This window comes from Plodia interpunctella, chromosome 7 (assembly GCF_027563975.2).
Source record: "Plodia interpunctella isolate USDA-ARS_2022_Savannah chromosome 7, ilPloInte3.2, whole genome shotgun sequence".
NCBI classification, from domain to species: domain Eukaryota; kingdom Metazoa; phylum Arthropoda; class Insecta; order Lepidoptera; family Pyralidae; genus Plodia; species Plodia interpunctella.
In genome coordinates, this window is record NC_071300.1 from 8,681,568 (window position 1) to 8,693,676 (window position 12,109).

Genomic DNA, 12,109 nt, shown 5'->3' on the forward strand with positions numbered 1-12,109 from the left:
GATTATCAACCCTCGGCTGACCATATATTTGAAGTGGTGGTGGTGTAATGATCAAGACCTCCGTCTGTGGATCGAAAGGTTCCAGGTTCGAATCCTACTCATGCCACATGAGTTTGTATACTAATCTGTGCACACTTTGTCATACGGTGTCTTTCCACACACTTAGATTGTGTTGACTTGACACACATTTTTACCTGTGATTTAAAACGTTGTTTGAATAAAAGAGAGTAGTAGCAAGATCGTTTCCCGCTCGATTCCAAAATGTTTACATCTCATTGTTACTTTCAAAAAGAAATAAGTAATTCAGAAAGTCGAACATTTGACATCTTTGAACAACCGGTATTTTCAAAAAATTTTGAGTAAACATACACATATGAATGAGTAGGTCAACAAATTCGCCGAACAGAACCACGTGAAATGATTTTAAGAGATCGCGTCGACCGCAAGGGAAATGGAATTGCAGCGAGTCGTCCGACGGAGGTATAGACAGCAGAAAAAGAAATTATAACGCGCGTTGAAAAAGCGATTTTACAAATGATGCTTTTGTCTGCTCTCTCTGTTAATTGAGCAATTTCCTGGATGCTACCACTACAATAGAACGTTGGAGCAAGATTCAGATCAAGGGTCATCTTTCCTACATTTTTTTCTCCACTTCGCACGGTCTGTGGCATTATTTAGTTGTTAGAGCCCGATGAAGATGTTGCGCTCCGTTGCGTCGACGTTTTCTATAGGATTAGAATTTGATGTTGACGTCATTAGGCCGGCAGCAAGTGTTTCCTGTAGGTGGCTGTGGCTTCCTTCTGCCAGGGGCATGTAGTTTCCATAAAAGGAACGAAAGCCACTGGGCTCCAAAGTTTTACGGCTGATGAACAAACCAGGAAAACGCTCACGCTCAAACGATGAGAGAGCAATGGAAACCATACAGGATTGACAGGACTGACTGGACTGTTTTCAATAGAAAACAGATCCGTGACACATAACGTTTTATTATAATTCTATAATAATGATTTCAATTATTATTTACATAAAAATAATATAAAAATAATATAAAATAAAAATAATATACCTGCAAAAAGTGGTAAATAGGATAAAAGATTTAGGACGACATAAAATCTAGTACCTGGGTCTATTTTTATTGGAAAATTATACAGAAGCCTTGAAGGTTGACTAACTCGCACTTTCCTATTTTCCACTAGTAATCTGATTAATTTTCTTGCGTACAATTTTTTTTGGTACCAACCTACTATTGAGTGACTTTTCACCCTTTATATCATTGATAAATTGCTCCTTTTTATACAAAATCTCATTATGATGTGTTTCATTTAGCTGACTACGTCGCACCTTGATCTCATCAAATCGAGGCGCGACGATGGAAGCATATGATATTTATTTTAATTTAATATATAACATTATATAAAACGTACAATTGCCTAGATATTTTAGCTCAGTGAAGTCAGTATAGATCGACCAGTGCCCTTTTTGGGCTTTAAAGTAAGAAAATTAAACAAACTCATTGCCTTGTACACCGAAAAGATTGTGTAAATACGTATAATCCTTTTTCCCAGTAAATTTCAATTAATTACCAAGTAAGCTAGACATAAAAATGTTTAAAACAAGCTTTAAACAGTCTTTATGTTAAAATATGAACGAAATTAGTATATTTTAATTTAACAGCCTATAAACGTATGGTTTCCTATCTAGCCTCTCTCTAGGTCCTACCTACCTAGGACCACTCCATATACACCTATAAATGACGTAGGAGTCGACTAAGGGATAAAAAGCCTTGAAAGTTGATAGATACACAACATTTCTTGTCAAGCAGGCTGGTCATAAAATCAGCAGCCGAATATTCGAAATTTTCAGGTTTATTTTTTATTAACTAAGAGTGCAACCGGGAAAATGAGAGGAAAGCCGCTATTTATTTATAAGCTATTTATTTACTGCTACCTACTACTTTTATTTACTGCAATGATAAACCAGAAATGAATATCGAATCCGCGGAAGTTTGGCAGACTGTTCAACGACAGTGTGGAGCCGACATCAAACTTATATATTTCCATCTTTCGTCGCGGGTTAAGAAAAGGTAATTCAGTATTTCTCGTACAGATAACGCTGATAAAAACCTCGACATCGCAAACTATACGTGACTTTCATACAGTTTAAAGTATTATAGGTATACGAAGATAGAATTTCATTTCTGAGGCAATGTGTTATTTGTTTGATATTGCTGATAATGTTATTATCGAGAAAGTTGCAAACCGTTAAGAATGTTATCGTTAATTATTAAGAGTTTATTTAATTATTAATATGGTGTTAATTAATATTAGCGTATGTCGTACCTACTATCCTGCCTGCTACAGGTACCGATTTTTGACTCCTGAATTTACTGTCCCGCGCGGGACAGCTCTGTCCCGTTTTAAAATATTATGATATCGGCATACTTTTTCACAAAAGTAAATCTATAAAATAGGTAATTAAAATTTTCATAAACTATTAGCTATTGTCTTTTTATTAAAAATATGAAAAGCATATTTAACTATATTTATTTGCGCTGTAATGTTCCGCGTTTGACGAAAAAAATCCCGCTTTTTTAACTCATTACCTAGTATTCCAAAACAATCTGGCAACGCTGCAAGTATAATCCAACACAATCGAAAATTAGCAGTTTTGCTGACGGTATCTCGGTTTAGGCTCCGTTGTCCGGAAGCCAATTGTTTAGAGACAGATCGATATATGAGCTAATATACCCGACTATTAGCGATGCGGGTTGCTCCGTCAAATTTGACGTTGGTTTTAACCGTCGCGCCGTTGACACTTTTAGACAAAATGGCGAACAAAAACTTTCCGTTTTTGTGCCAACGTTAAAGTTAACGTCAAAGTTGACGGTGCAGCTCACCCTTAGTGTAGAAGTAGGTGCTTCTGTTATTATTTACTCATATTTGTATCAATGAAGCTCATTAATGTTTTTTTAAACCCCGTATTAATAATGAAACGTAGTCTCATTAAAAATACTGATAATTGAATTAGTGCGTAATTGCAAAATTTACATTTAAGATTAATGCCTCTTTGCGAACAAAAATACCAAGTAATATAACAAAATTATGGTTCAAAGCGGCCATTTTGTTTATTAAATCTATAAATCAAGCAGCAGATGTTACTTTAGTTATCAAACTGACATTACAAGAAAGGTTTTTGGATGGACGATTTATAGCTCTGATTCTCCGACCATATTATAAGAGGATGTCATTAATTACCATTAAATATACATCAGTTTGATGATGTGGAATTGTAGATACTTAATGTCCATATTGATGTCAAAAATCTAGTGTGTTGTAGAGCTGTTAGTGTTAAAGAACATTCTGGTCTGTGCCACAGGCCCTGCCTTCTACAGGCTCCAGATCTAGTTTTTGGATTATAAAAAAAATAAATGAAAAAATATATATATCCATTATTTAAAACGATCTTTTTGATATACCGTAATTTGTTAAATATCTCTCATGTACAGACATAGCCCAATTACAGTTTTATTATATGTATAGATTATTTATTTATTTTACTAATTAAATAAATTACATTGTTCTATATATTTGCATTAAAACATTTCAAATGTATATTTTTAAGATAAAATAATGGAACATACAATACAAGTTTGAACAGGTATGTACCCTTACATACACGCAATATTAGCTTTAAGTACTTTTACTTTTAATATTCAAAGCCTTTTGTACACGATAGCCCAAATAAAAGAGCGTGTGTTTTCATTGATCATGTTTGTATGTTTGTTTGTATATGAGGTTTTTATTGAACAATCGAAAAATGTCTCCCACACGTTCTCAAGCAATAGTGCCGTAACCACGGATAATATACAGTACTCGTGCGGCTTATTGGGTAGGTTGGGGTATATTGAACACGACCTGCTGAAGGTGATTTATTGTCGTGATGTGACGGGAATACCCCAGTATACCCCATAGCGGCTGCCGTAATTGGACGGTGGAAATGATATATTGAGTGTATGGAGTTCAGATTTAGAATATGGTATTTGTTATTTTGAAGCGGTGGTGGTGTAATGGTTAGGACGCCTGCGGATCGAAAAGTCCTAGATTCAAGTCCTACTCGTGCCACATGAGTTTGTATGCCATTCCTACTCATGTATATTAGTTTTCATAGACCACAATTTGACACTTGACAACCTGCACACTGGTTGATTATGAACTTGCGTGTGAAGTAGAGAAGGCAATGGCAAACCACGCTATTAGTGCCAATTTGTTGTGTGTTTCATTCCACGTTATGACCACGTTTTTAATCCTTTAATGAGCTTACGGGTAATTTTAATAATTAACTCCCACAAAACATACAAAAATGCTAAGAAAATTATGTACACTAAAGCTTAATTTTTAATTAGTTTTTTACTTACACATAATCAAATATTGTGGATGTTTTTTTGTAAAGATACCAACTATTTCAAATATCGAATAGTATAATCACATAGAACTAAAATAACTAGATACAGCTTTAGAGAACGTATTGGAAAACTAACAAAAACCAATCAAATTTCCATTGTTACATAACGTAACATCCCAAATCCCAATCCTATCTACTATTATCCTATTACTATATTACATACTACTATATTACAAATGCGAACGTAAGTTTGTTTACCTCTTCACGCTTTATCTGCTCAAACAATCGCATCGAAATTTTGCACACAATTTAAGTCTCATTACAAAAGAAACGTGAAAAATAATTAAATAGGATCGACGAAGTGACATTAAACTACAATATTAAATGTTATAAGTTTACAGATTTATTCACTAATCAACAACTCAATAAGTACCGTACGGAGTACCGCCACATCCGCAGTTGCCAGAAATAGACACGGAACCAATGGCGGGCACATTACCGCTGAACTGGACGGCCCCCAGAACCGGAACAGCACCAGTCACAGCAGTAGTACCACTGACAGGGAGTTCGCCATTGACTCCTAAGGCTCCGTTACCAACGCCTCCATAACCTGCTGAAGCGAAACCGCCATATCCGAGTCCATTAAGGCCAACACCGCCAAGGCCAGCGCCAAGTCCGCCAAGGGCAAAGTTATTCAAACCAGCTGCGCCAAGTCCCGCCGCGCCGAGTCCCGCCACGCCAAGTCCCGTCGCTCCAAATCCCGCCGCTCCAAGTCCCGTCGCTCCAAATCCCGTCGCTCCAAATCCCGCCGCTCCAAGTCCCGCCGCTCCAAGTCCCGTGCCGTATCCACCAAGAGCCAAGTTATTCAGCCCTGCGGCGCCAAGTCCTGCTCCATATCCACCAAAAGGCAGGTTATTCACGCCAAGTCCACCATAACCAAGGCCTGCAGTTTCGTAGTTCACAGCTGAGACGTCGACTTCGCCGACGCCGTAGCCACCCAGTCCGTAAACTTGGCTGAATGCTTGCTGAAATAAGAGAAAAATAATCAGTATAATTTTTTTTCACATAGGTACCTATTTTATTTGTGTAGTAAGCCTCTCATTTTATTTTATCATTAGATATTCGAATATATATCTCATCAATCGAAGCTTCTATTCCGTGAATGAAATTTCACGAAAATCCTATCATCCCCTTTGATTTGATTGAGTAACAAAAACCCAAACCATTTTGGTAATTAGTAGGATGTTTTTGTCTTATTACCTAAATTTGTGGCTTTCATTCGCCCCTCACGTTTTTGTATCCTTGTCAATTTGTTACTGAAACTTAAGCCCAAAAAATAGGACTGCCAAAAAGTTTTAATAGGCTCATAAATTTTAAACCGCCTGAGAATTTGCTTTTGTTTACTACGTAGTTGACACATGATGCTTAGCTGTTCGTCATAGGTACTGACTTCTTATGCAATTGAGTTGGATAATTACCTATTACGTTAGGAATGTTGCTTACGAAGCTACATTTTGATCGTAACCAAGGTATAATACTCTTTCTTTTAGTTTAATATTGTGTATATATTTTGAAAATTGATGTATGAGATTCTTTGGAAAGAAGTAGTACTCTTTATTATACTGTAATTCGGATGTTTATCCATATATGGGTGGGAACAGCTTAATAATTAATATATTAGGACAAATTACACAGATTGAGCTAGCCCCGAAGTAAGTTCGAGACTTGTGTTATGGGATACTAACTCAACGATAATATATTTTATAACAAATATATATATAGATAAACATCCAAGACCCGGGCCAATCAGAAAAAGATCATTTTCCATCATGACCCGACCGTGGATCGAACCCGGACCTCTCGGTTCAGGGGCAAGCACTTTACCACTGCACCACCGAGGTCGTCAAAGCAGCACATCAGCTCATCGTATCAAATCCTTTTCTGGAATATGTTAATATTCTAAACTACATTCAAGGCGAAATATAAGAAGGATCTTTGTTACGCATTTCCATGAACTTGAGTAGATTTTAATACAAAAAGATTTTGTAATTTAATACATTATTATGATAATAAAACTGAAAATTTATGTATTCGCTAATCCTTAGAACTGCAAGCGTTGGATAAGATTTGTCATAATTATCGCTTAGCAATCAAAATGCAATTGAAAAGTAATAGGCTTCGATGGTGTGGTCACGTTATGAGAAGGGAAGAGAATAATGTTGTAAGGGCTGTGGATTTTAAATTGAATAGGAAAAGAATTAGGGGCACGCCAAAGAAGAGATAGATGGCGTGCGTTAGGCAGGATATGGCTGGCTGCAAAGGAGGTAACGGATCGTTTAACATTTATGGGTGAAGTTCGGATTTGTATTTCACTTCTCACCATCGAATCGATTCGAAGTGAGACGCAGCGAACCAATCACATTGCGCCATTGTGAAGCAAAAACAACCACACTGAAATATGATTGGTTCGCTGCGTCTCACTTCGAATCGATTCAAAGGTGAGAAGTGATATGCAAACTCACACTAATCTAACCTAAACTAAATAAAATGATTTACCTGGATGAGACAAGCTTGGATGCACAATAAAAGGAAGGTGTAGAAAGACATGTTTGGTTGAACAGGTGAACTTAGTATGATTTCGGAGAAATAGGTCGCCGTTTATATACGAACCTATATTACGTTGCGATATTCTTTATCGTATCGCATTAGACATGTTGTCTAATCGATAAGTTATACACGTGAACTGATTGCCAAGTTGGGCAAGCTTGAAGAAATTGTGATAAAGTTTTGGGAAATAGCTTTGTCTCTTTCTTAACTAAGTGCACGATTAAGATTGTGACGTCACAGCCGTCGCAGTCAAAATCATCGCAAAAATCTCTCCGGAACGATCGGTCTACCTTCCCGATCCGTCTACTTTCAACATCACGTCTCGTAGAGAAACAACCGGATAGATTAGGAAAATCTACTTTATACTACTATTTTTTCTCTTATTAGTCAAATACGGATTTAAATATATTTTATTTATAAAACTAATAAATACTAACTGCCAGAACGTGATAATAGAGGTAACCACTTTACAGTACCTACGTTACGGCTCGCGCTGCGGGAGGGGTGCAATAATATCTGGTACAAGGATAGTATTAAGATATTTGTTACATTTAAAATATATTATATATACGTAAAATTACGCTGTTATGTTGTTTTCTATTAGTTTGATCTGTTTGGTTGACTGGAGCTGGACCATGGCTTTAAGTCCAGCATTTGTAGTTAGGTACATATATGTTTAGTAATTTTGTGCAATACAGTTATATAAAAAAACTAAAAAGTGTTTAAAAAAAAATTGCCTTAGTATCATTCAGTTTATGCGTACACTCAAGCCAAAAGCAATATTACTTAGTAGAAAATAACAAAAAAATTGCACAATTACTTTTCCATAATATGAAGTAAGTAAACAATTTTGTGATATTATTGTTTGTAAAGTTACGTTCAAAAGAATTAATAATAAGATAATTGATAAAAATTATTACGATATTCTTCGTAATATTAGATAATTTTGCTTTATAAGCTAAATATGTTACTACGTTTAATCATAAATCAATTCGTTCTATTACTACATTCACTTCTTTTCTAATATACAAAAATATAATAATAATGGCGTTCAAATCAGTATTGTTTATGTGTGCTCAAGCTCTTCTGGTCCAGGTTAATATTTCTATTGTAATAAAAATTAAATTAAAAAGTTATGAAAGCCCCGACTCCGAAGTTGCTGGCTTCCTACAAAAAATTCAATATATTTAAATCGGTTCTGTCGTTTGGCTGCTACGGACAGACATACAGATTTAAGATTGGGCTGTGGTTACAAACGGCCACCTACCTGACGTCAACCCTCATTGGGAATGCTATTGCTAGCAATCAGTTGGGAAGGCCATATGTCCTTCAGGCACTACGCATGAGATCCAAGGGGATACCTAGTATAATTAAGATTTAGTAAATCACTACGAAGTTTAAAAGTTTTAAGTACCGCAAAACTAAACGTATCTTATTTATTTCAGTGCGTCTTCGGTCAAGTTGCCTATAATACGTTAATACCCGCCGCTCCTCTCTCTGCAGTCGGCAACTCAGGAGTAGAGAATACCATCGTAGTTAATAGTGGCGCCAATCCTCTTGGCAACCTTGGACTTGCCGCAAATGGAGCCGCAAACGGAGTAGGACTCAACACAAATGGAGTTGGAGTCGCCACGAACGGAGCTGGACTTACCGCTAACGGAGTCGGACTCGCCGCAAATGGAGTTGGACTCGCCGCAAATGGAGTCGGCCTCGCCGCAAATGGAGTCGGACTCGCCGCAAATGGAGCTGGACTAGCAGCGAACGGAGTAGGACTCGCCGCAAATGGAGCTGGACTCGCCGCTAACGGAGTGGGACTCACCGTAAATGGAGCTGGACTTGCCGCAAATGGAGCTGGACTCGCCGCTAACGGAGTGGGATTCGCCTCACTAGGAGCTAACACTGGGGCCGTTCTGAATGCTGCCAATCCAAACTACCTCAACGTGGCTTCTGTATCAGGTGGTGGCGTACTGCCTGTCACTTCTTACAGCCCTATTGCGCCAGCTGGTCTGACAGTCCTTTCTGACAACGTCATTGAGGGAACACTGTTTGTGAGTGGTGACTTGCCATTCCTAAGTGCAGTGGCTTTCGAAGGTGGTTTAGCTACGGCAGGATCAGGCGCTGCCTCGTGCGGCTGTGGTGATGGAAGCGTAGGTATTGTTAGTGAGAATGCTGGTGCGGGTCTTGGATTGGCAGGTCTCGGTGGGATCAATAACCTCGGCGGACTAAGAGGTCTTGGCCGTGGTGGTTTAGTTTTGTAATTTATGTATCTTAGTAGTTATAGAGACAGATAATAAATTAATTGTGTTTTAACAAGAAATTGTAGTTTTAATGTAATATTTTTTGATGTAGTGTCTTTCCTCAGTCGCCATATTTATCCATAAATAAATAAGTTAATAACCTCACTTATTTTTATACTGAATAACTGAATATTAATATTATAAGGTTAACACTATCAGAGTGATAAATAAAAATTATGTGTGTCATGGCCTCGTCGCTCCGAATGTGATGAACACGTGAGATTAAAAGACGAATGTTTAAGAAGCATATCTTGTAACAGAAGAATATCAACATGAGTGGAATAAAACATGTCCCGACAATATAAAAAACAATATTCCAAAAAATAGCACTCCAATAAAATTAATTTCGACCCTACAGTAACACCCGAGTTTAGGGTCGCTGAGTAAAAATTCCGACGTGATCCTTTCGCCGCGAAAATATAAGAAATGGCGCGATAAAACTTAGGATGGGGAGGACCAGAAAAAATCTATTTCCCGCCATCGAACGTGCATCAATCATATAAGAACAATGACTGAGTGTCAGGTACATAACTCTTGGGATTTTACATAAGTTTGCCGTTTATCGCCAATGAAAAATGGTTACTAGATCGGAGATATTGATGACGTGTCAATTTGATGTTTTCTTTTTTAAACGGATTCATTTAGCTCACCCCATTTATTTTATTTTTTTAATCCAAACCTTGATGGAGATTTCGTCTTTTATAAAATTTGACTTTTAAGATGGTGGTTTACCCGAAGCTGGGCTTCGCGCCGACTGTTTTAGTTAAAAAAACAAGTTTCTCAGTATTCCAAATAAAAGTCTTGATTATTGATATAGCAAATGTAAGCAATAAGTATTACATTTTGAAGTTATTTAATTTAGCAAATGTATCATACTTTAAGTTAATTAAAAACAACTAAAAATAAATCAATTTTACAAAAAAATTACTTGCTAATGAACGTGAAAAAAAAAAAACAAAAGGACGAGCGGAGTCTTTTTTTAAATTTAACCTTAAGAAGAGTTAATACTCGTACTTAATGTTGTTTCCAAAATATTTCCACGGAACAGGAGAAATTGGCCTTGAAATGAAAAGACGGCTAAATCGATCCATTTTATCCACAGGAGTGACAACACTAATCCTGTGCATGCGAACACACAGCTGGTATATGTAGCCGCGAATACTGGTTTAATAAAAAATGAACAGATACATAATACGAGGGCTGCTATTTATGTATCCGGAACTGGCCAATAATTCTAGAATATTTAAAAAGTAATTACAACATTTGAAAATAGAACTCTTCGGCTAGAGAATAAATATTTTTCATGTCCCTGTCATTTGTTTTTTTCAATTGGCGCCAATTTTGAAAATAGCTTGTCTTCATTGCCATGGATTTAACTCGTGAACATTTTCGCGCGATGATTTATTATGATTTTCGGCGTGGATTAACTCAAAAACAGTGCATCGAACAACTGATTTTAACTTTTGGAGATGAAGCACCATCGAAAACCACTGTGTATTATTGGTTTAAGGAATTTCAACGTGGACGGTCTATGCTCACGGATGAAATTAAGGAGGGTCATCCTAAATCGGTAGTGGTACAAAATATTGATGCTGTGCGACAATTAGTAATGCAAGATCGTCATGTTACATACCGCGAGATAGAGGCGTCTCTGGGCATTAGTATGACGAGTATACACGCGATATTACACGAACATTTAATTGTTAAAAAAATTTGTTCGCGTTGGATTCCGCACAACTTGAGCGTAGATCAAAAACAGGCTCGTGTCGACTGGTGTAAGAAAATGATAAAAAAATACAACCGTGGCACGTCAAAAGCTGTTTATAATATCTACACAGGTGACGAAACCTGGATCTATGCTTATGACCCTGAAACTAAACAGCAGTCAACGGTGTGGGTCTTTCAAGATGAACCGAATCCAACAAAAGTTGTTCGTGCGAGAAGCACTTTAAAAGCAAATGGTCGCTTGTTTTTTTGGTATCAACGGACATGTAGCTACAGTGCCACTAGAGAATAGTAGGACGGTTAATTCTGAATGGTACACCACCATTTGTTTGCCAGAAGTCTTTGAAAAAATACGAAAGAACAACCCACAACGCAGAATCATACTTCATCACGACAATGCTAGCTGCCACAAGTCGGCTGAAACAAATAATTTTTTGGAGGGTCAAAAGATTGAATTGACGGGTCATCCGCCGTACAGCCCCGACCTGGCACCCAATGATTTTTATTTATTTCCAAACATTAAACATAAATTACGTGGTCAACGTTTTTCGAGCCGCGAAGAGGCCGTTGATGCGTTCAAAACACACGTTTTGGACATACCTCAATCAGAATGGAAAAAGTGCTTTGAAAATTGGTTTCATCGTATGCAGAAGTGCATAGATCATCGCGGATAATACTTCGAGAAACAATAAAACCATATGTAATAATATATTTTTGTTTAATTTTGTTATTCCGGATACATAAATAGCAGCCCTCGTACTTATTTGGCCTCCTTTTTTCGTGTTTTGACGTTACTTGCGATGTGTCCACGAAGCATAATCCGAAGTAGATCTTGTCCATATTAATTGTGTCATTTGAAAGTATCTCAACCCTTTAGTTTTCAGATAACGGATTCGATTGATGACCGTAATCTACTCGCTTTTTCTATATAGATTGGCGTTTCAAGTCTAGCCTAATATCCAAAGTTGAGTTTGTTTTTCATTTACTGGCCACATGAATTAGGTACAACAACTAAGTAGGTAAACCGACTTTCCCATACAAAGTCCGATAGGCTAATCGGTTAATTTACCCTTATTACA

The 12,109-nt window shown here is 37.1% G+C and overlaps 2 protein-coding genes across 2 annotated transcripts; one reads left to right on the forward strand and one right to left on the reverse strand.

Annotated features, from left to right (window-relative positions):
- Positions 1-4,781: 4,781 nt before the first annotated feature.
- LOC128671521 (acanthoscurrin-2-like) lies at positions 4,782-7,093 on the reverse strand. The gene is made up of 2 exons (XM_053748038.1): positions 6,958-7,093; positions 4,782-5,426 (listed from the first exon to the last, which is right to left on the reverse strand). Exons 1-2 carry the CDS (start codon positions 7,006-7,008, stop codon positions 4,824-4,826), a joined length of 654 nt encoding a protein of 217 aa, XP_053604013.1. The 5' UTR covers positions 7,009-7,093; the 3' UTR covers positions 4,782-4,823.
- Positions 7,094-7,988: 895 nt separating this feature from the next.
- LOC128671544 (autotransporter adhesin BpaC-like) lies at positions 7,989-9,387 on the forward strand. The gene is made up of 2 exons (XM_053748081.2): positions 7,989-8,103; positions 8,454-9,387. The coding sequence occupies exons 1-2, from the start codon at positions 8,053-8,055 to the stop codon at positions 9,264-9,266; spliced, it is 864 nt and encodes a 287-aa protein (XP_053604056.1). The 5' UTR covers positions 7,989-8,052; the 3' UTR covers positions 9,267-9,387.
- Positions 9,388-12,109: the final 2,722 nt, after the last annotated feature.

Excerpts from the sequence above, each read along its gene's own strand:
- LOC128671521 (XM_053748038.1), bottom strand. The coding sequence starts at position 7,008 with ATGTCTTTCTACACCTTCCTTTTATTGTGCATCCAAGCTTGTCTCATC. Across the intron at positions 5,427-6,957 it reads TCCAAGCTTGTCTCATCCAG|CAAGCATTCAGCCAAGTTTA; the intron begins GTAAATCATTTT and ends CTCTTATTTCAG.
- LOC128671544 (XM_053748081.2), top strand. The coding sequence starts at position 8,053 with ATGGCGTTCAAATCAGTATTGTTTATGTGTGCTCAAGCTCTTCTGGTC. Across the intron at positions 8,104-8,453 it reads CTCAAGCTCTTCTGGTCCAG|TGCGTCTTCGGTCAAGTTGC; the intron begins GTTAATATTTCT and ends TATTTATTTCAG.